The sequence below is a fragment of the Marmota monax genome, unplaced genomic scaffold (genome assembly GCF_021218885.2).
Source record: "Marmota monax isolate L192 unplaced genomic scaffold, Marmota_monax_Labrador192_F-V1.1 WCK01_AAM20220418_F8-fsc00014, whole genome shotgun sequence".
NCBI classification, from domain to species: domain Eukaryota; kingdom Metazoa; phylum Chordata; class Mammalia; order Rodentia; family Sciuridae; genus Marmota; species Marmota monax.
In genome coordinates this window covers 38,332,966-38,338,965 of record NW_026695222.1, presented here as the reverse complement: position 1 = coordinate 38,338,965, position 6,000 = coordinate 38,332,966, and the positions used below count along the sequence as shown (strand labels likewise).

The 6,000-nt window shown below is 60.2% G+C and overlaps 1 protein-coding gene across 13 annotated transcripts in view; it reads left to right on the top strand.

The window, feature by feature from the left end:
- Window positions 1-3,640: 3,640 nt before the first annotated feature.
- Window positions 3,641-6,000, top strand: part of Kcnq2 (potassium voltage-gated channel subfamily Q member 2) — a 50,660-nt gene continuing 48,300 nt past the window's right edge. For all 13 annotated transcript variants that reach the window (XM_058575495.1, XM_058575492.1, XM_058575498.1 and 10 more), the window contains exon 1: window positions 3,641-3,987. In XM_058575495.1, the coding sequence (XP_058431478.1) occupies window positions 3,692-3,987 (296 nt within the window). In that variant the 5' untranslated portion in view covers window positions 3,641-3,691. The remainder of the gene's footprint in view (window positions 3,988-6,000) is intronic.

Sequence of the window (6,000 nt, the reverse complement as noted above, 5' to 3'; positions counted from 1 at the left end):
AGCTGGGCCTCTCTCTCTGCCCAGGAGGGCACTTCCTGTGGTCCAAGGTGTAGGATTGCAGCAATAGCAGCCCTGGCCAGGCTCAGCCGTGAGAACCTGTCCCTTCGTTCTCCAGAGTTAGTCTTGTTTCTGGGCTGGTGAGTCTGCTCCAGCTGCTCCTCTGCCACCCAGGGCCGTGGCTCTCCTTTTCTTTTGGGAGGAGACAGAGTGGGGACTGAAGTGAAGTGGGAAACTGCTTCTCAGTGTTGAGTGTGCTGTTGTCTGTGCAGGTCATTGGCCCACAGGACTCAGGTGGCCGGACACCTGGTGTGGCTGCCATCCCTGTGACAGCGAGGGCTTCCTTGTGGGGTGGTGCTGAGGCACTTTCTCCTGCACACAGTCTACGGAAACTCCCTGGGTTCTCTCCCTTGGTGTGCTGCAGCTAGGCTACTGGGACAGCTGACCCACCGACTTCCTGTGTGCTCCGTGTCTGCCAGACCACAGTCCTGACTTGCAGGGTTGCATATCAGCCTGAGCAGCAGCAAAGCAGTGGGTTTGGGGGAGGTAGCAGGCCTGCCCCTACCTGCACCATGAGGAGAGGGAGGCTCACCACGCAGCCTCTCCAAGGAGGAATGATCCAGATGCGCTTCAGTTTGACGTCCGCCATAAGCAGCCACAATATAAACCCATCACAGGTCCTTGTCTGTGCCAGGCTGTGGGGGACACTGGGCAAGACAGGCACAAGCCAGGGACAGCTTGGCTGGGTGGCGGGTGGTCATAGCCTCTAGTGGAACATTTCATGATGGGGAAAGAATGTACAGGAAGGATCTATGGCAGCAGCAAGGTCCATAGTCCACCTTCTCTGGCTGCTGAGGGCAGTTCAGTGAGGTGAGGACAGGAGGAGTCCCACCGCTGCCTGCCCAGAGGAGAAGGCATGAGGCATGGGCTGGGCTTGGAAGGTTCTGGGAGACTGGGCAGCATCCGAGGTGCTGAAAGGACAGCGCCTGGCTTGGCTGCAGGGCCTCCCGCCTGCTGCTGGCAAGCGCTCTCTCCCAGCGGGAGTGGGGCGTCCTGAATCGGAATCTCTGAACTCTTCTGCTCTGGAATTCTGTCGATGCAGTCTTGGCAAAGACGGCTTGAGCCTGAAAGCTTTCCCCATCTTTTTTTTTTTTTTTTTAGATTTAAGTTTCATCATAAGATAAAACACCTTATTATTATTTTTTCAAAAACCTGTGTTTTATTTATTGTTGTGTGGTGCTGAGGATAGAATCTAGTGCCTCACACATGCCAGGCAGGCGCTCTACCTCTGAGCCACAACCCAGCCCTCCATCTATTTTTAAATGAAGTGGAATTCCTGTTGCATGCATGAGATTTTCCCTAACTGGAAGCTTCTGTGACCCTGTTCACTGGGTACAGGTTGGGGGGCATGGTGGTGGGCACTGCCAAGAATGTAAGGCACAGCATTGAAGACATAAATGATCAATGAGCCAGTGTGTTGAAGGACACCCTAAATGGAGCAGACAAAGGATTCTGAGTCTTGCTACAGGGTTCACTTTCTGGAACCTTCTGAGATGCAGCAAAGCTGTTGGTGCAGAAACCATTGGTGGAGAAGACCACAGATGGCTGTGGAGGCAAAAGATATGTTGCACGCCGAGAAGGTCCCTCCAGCCTCCCTGTGAGAGGAACCCCACTTTCAGCCCCCCATAAGACTGGTGGGGGCCAGTTGATGTCTCCTTACCTTCAAGGTTGTGTTCTCCCTTTCTGCTAAAGCTGAGATGAGCAGGTGTCCCTTCCAATGTCCTGGGACCCCAGAGAGCCTTTAGGTTTGCTCTCATCTAAGGGCTGTGCATCTGCTAAAATGACACCTGAGATGCCTCTCTCCTCTGTGAAGCAGCCCCAACCGTGGGTCCCACTTTGGTCTGACTTCAAGCCTGAGAGTTGCTCCCAGGAGAATCAAGCATGGGGCTTCCCCCATAAGGATGGGGCAGCCCAGGCCTCCCTTTGGTTTTCACATCTGTTTGGTCTTTTGCAGAGGGAGAATGAGGGTGACCCAAGGGCAAATGGCAAGGCCAGCTAGCATGTGCAGGGGGATGGGGTGGCACCTGCTTCATCTGGGACTCAAAGTCCCTTCCTTACCCTGAGCCAACTGGGCTGGGCCTCTTCCCTTAACCTTTCCTGGGTGGCTTTGTAGGCTTGGAGGGGGGCAAGCCACTTACTGATCGTGGCTGATGCTTGGGCCTGGAGGCAGGGAGGCAGGGGCCAGGCTGTGCCCTGGCTTGTCCTATGCACGGTATGCACACCTGCCTGCAGAAGCTCCAGTCCACCCCAACATTCTAGATAATTGACAAGTTAGCACTGTGCCCACCATGTATTTTCAACCTAATTGAAAACAAACAAACAACAATAACAACAACAACAACAACAACAACAAAAAACCAGGCTCTATAGCCATGAGCTCTGGAAACTAAAGGACTGACTCAGTATGGGGTCTAATGCCATTTTATAAGCAAGGTACTTAAGTACTGCTACTCAAGAGGAGCTTTCTCTGGCCACAACACGTGGTGCTGGGGTGGGATGGAGATGGGAAGAGGCTTGGTGGAGCCAGACCCCCAGGTGCAGAGGAAGGCTCCAATGGGCACTTGGTGAGGAGCTGGCACGATGCGCAGGAGCTTCAGGGTCTGAGAGATGGGTCCCTTGGCATCCCTGCTGCAGGTTCCAGAGGGCCCTCTCCTAGGACACCCCCTGACCTGTGGAAAGGGAAGCTACTTCTGCCCACTCCTCCCTGAAAGGGGACATCCTCCTGCCTCTGTCCAGAGCCTGCCCTATTTTATCCTGCACTAGACACTAGTGTCCTCACTGGCCTGTGTTGGCTTGGGCCTCAAGGCACCAGCTCCCTGTCCTGTGGCAGGACCCTCTGAAGCTGCAAAGTCCAGGTCCCCTGGGGACTTCCAGGCCCTCCAGGGGTGATTCTGGCTGCTCCTCCCACTGCTTTTCCTAGAGGGCCTCCCTTCCAGGACCCTTCTCCAGGTCCCACCCAGGCGACCTCTCAGGAAGAGTCCCCCGATTCTCCTTGCACATCCCAGTGAGGAGTTGGCTTCCAAGTGCCCCATCCACCCTGAAGTCGGCTGAGATCGATTCCGCCCAGGGAGCAGATCAAATCAGAATTTGGCAAGAGCCAGTACCCTCCTCCACCGGAGGTGTCCACCCTGGAACCCAGCTGGCAGGAGTCCAACCAGGGTCAGGCGCTTGGTACCACTTTGGGATCCCAGGGAGAGCTCAGGCCTGGTCAGATGGCCAGCTTACATGGCCCCGTTTGCCTCAAAAGTGACCGCGAGGCTGGAATCCCTGTCAATGCGCACATGGCGGGTTGATAGGCAGAGAAGAGTCCTTGAGACCCAGAGTGGCCCTTCGCTTCCTTTCCTCCCTTCCGGGGCGCTGCCGCGCGGTGTCGCAGGAGTTAACGGGGGCGGGGCGAGGCAGCAGGCGGAGCCGGCGCGGCCGCGGGCCGAGCACCGAGGCGCGCGCGGAGCGAGGTGGCCGCAGCGTCCCCGCGCGCGGCCGGGACCGGCAGGAGCGCGGAGCCGCTGCCGCCGCTTCTGCCGCCTCGGCCATGCGGCTCCAAGGCCGAGGGCCTGGCCTGGGGCCTGCGCCTCCCCCAGCACGCCGCCCCCGCTGAGCCCACGCCCGGCCGGCCGGGGCGCCACCCGGCACCATGGTGCAGAAGTCGCGCAACGGCGGCGTGTACCCCGGCCCTAGCGGGGAGAAAAAGCTCAAAGTGGGCTTCGTGGGGCTGGACCCCGGCGCGCCCGACTCCACTAGGGACGGCGCTCTGCTCATCGCGGGCTCCGAGGCCCCCAAGCGCGGCAGCATTCTTAGTAAGCCACGCGCGGGCGGCGCAGGTGCCGGGAAGCCCCCCAAGCGCAACGCCTTCTACCGCAAGCTGCAGAATTTCCTCTACAACGTGCTGGAGCGGCCCCGTGGCTGGGCATTCATCTACCACGCCTACGTGTGAGTGTCCGGCGGGGCGCTGCGCACAGCAGGCTGGGGGCGACCCCGGCTCGGCCGGGGGTGGACTGCGGGCGTGGAGCTGCCGTGGATGGAGTGTCCCCTGTGTGCGTGTCCGCATGCCCGCACCAGTCTCGCGTGTGCCAGGGGTCTGGGTCGGGGCACTGCGTCCCTTGGTTAAGCGAAGGGCAGAGATCAGAGAGTGATTTTGGAAAGCAGTCTGGAAGAAATTCTCGGGGTCAGGGCGGTTCAGGTGGGGCGGAGGCGCCCAGCTGAATTGCACCAGCCCCTCCCCCGCAGGACGAGCTGCGCTGGCGCCCCAGCCCCCCTTAGCGGGAGGCCCCTCCCCACAGCCCCGCTCGCTCGCGGAACAAAGGGCCGGCGGGGAAAGAGGGCTGCGTGGTCCAGGGTCCAGAAGACTCTGGGGGCCTCTGCAGCGGGGCCCCCATGCAACCAACCGGTGCAGCGGGGCTGGCCTCTCCTTGGCCACCCTTCCAACTTCTCACTCTCCATGGGAGCTTCTGGGTTGCTGAAATGGGGAGGGGTCTAACTTCACCCGCCCAAGCCCTGGGCCAGTGCCCCACTGGTGCCAGCCCTCATCCCTGATCCTCACACTGAGCACAGTCTTGGCCTGTCTTTGCACAGCAGCGGGTGCCCCCCTGCACATTCAGAGCCTGGGAGGAGGCCCGCCCAGGACCTGGCTATGCCCCTCTTGTGGGGCCTGGCGCAGGCTGGCGGGGGCTGCCGTGTTCTGAGTGTGGTATTGTGGGAGTTGCTGGGTGTGCAAGTGTGTGTAGGTAGTGAGCAGAGCCTCCAGTGTGAGGGCGCTTGCTCTCCCCTTCCAGCCAAGCCAGGGACAGGAAAGAGCCCCGAGACTCGGCCATTTTGTGTGGAAGAGGCATTTTGGGTCTGGAGTGAGGAGCGGATTCTGGGAAGTCTTGGGCCAGCTGCCTGCTTGGGCTGCGAAGGGTGTGCGTGCCTGTGTGGGTGCTAGAATGTGGTTCTGGGACGGAGGAAGGCCCCTAGCGGGAACCCCGGCTGCCTTCAGGCCCCCAGTAGGCAGTGCTGGTGCTGCCAGTGTGGGCTCCACTTCCCTCAGTGAGAGGGATCTGCTTCTTCAGTCTAGGGTCCAGGCAGGGTCCAGGCAGGGTCCAGCGCCTGTCCTTATTAGTCCAGCAGCACCCTGCTCCCTGCCTGTCTGGGGTTCAAAGGCTTCTGTGGGACCAGCTCTGGCCATCCAGGTCGTGGCCAGAGAAGACTTTTGGGGTGTGGGCCGGACAGAGTCCCCTATGCAGTATCAGCATTTCCTCAGGGTCCCCTTTGGGTCAGGAGCCCTGTGTGGGTCCCACCCCTGGGTCCTTCCTTAGAGCTGCAGCATCCTGGGTGAGTGGCAGGCTGTGGGGTCTGTGGGTCGTCTCCTCTGGAAAGCCCCGAGTCAGGACCATCCCCTTCAGAGGGCAGCCTCTGCCATGCAGCTGGGGGCGCTGGGGGCGAGACCTTCCCCAGGCAGCGCTCTAGCCTGCTTCAGGCCTCTGCTTGCTCCCTCACTGAGGCATGGGGCTTCCGGGGCTCCCTGGCAGGGGAGGCTGGTGGGAAGCGGTGCCTTTCTGGCAGGGGGCAGACAGGAGGCAGAGTGTCTAAGAACAGGGCCTCTGGGAGGTGCCAGGCCACACACTAGGGTCTGCTTTCAACCTCTGCAGGGTTCCATCTTCTTGTTGGTAAAGGGGTGCCGCCTCTCCCTGTCTCTTGGGCCTTGTGAAGACCCACTGAGAGGGGTTGTCCACCCTCTCCAGGTGCCTGCAGACCCCTTGTGCCAGGTGGGACATCTTGTATGGCTGTTGTGGCTCATCACCCATGCCCAGGTCTCCAGGGTGGGACCCTCCATGCCCAGCATGCCCCTTCCCGACTCAGGAGGACTGGTGGTCTGAGCTTCCTGACCAGGTGGCCGGTCCTCACGTCCCCTGCTGGCCTTGCACAACTGGCCCATGTTATGTATCAGACGCCATTCGGTTTGTC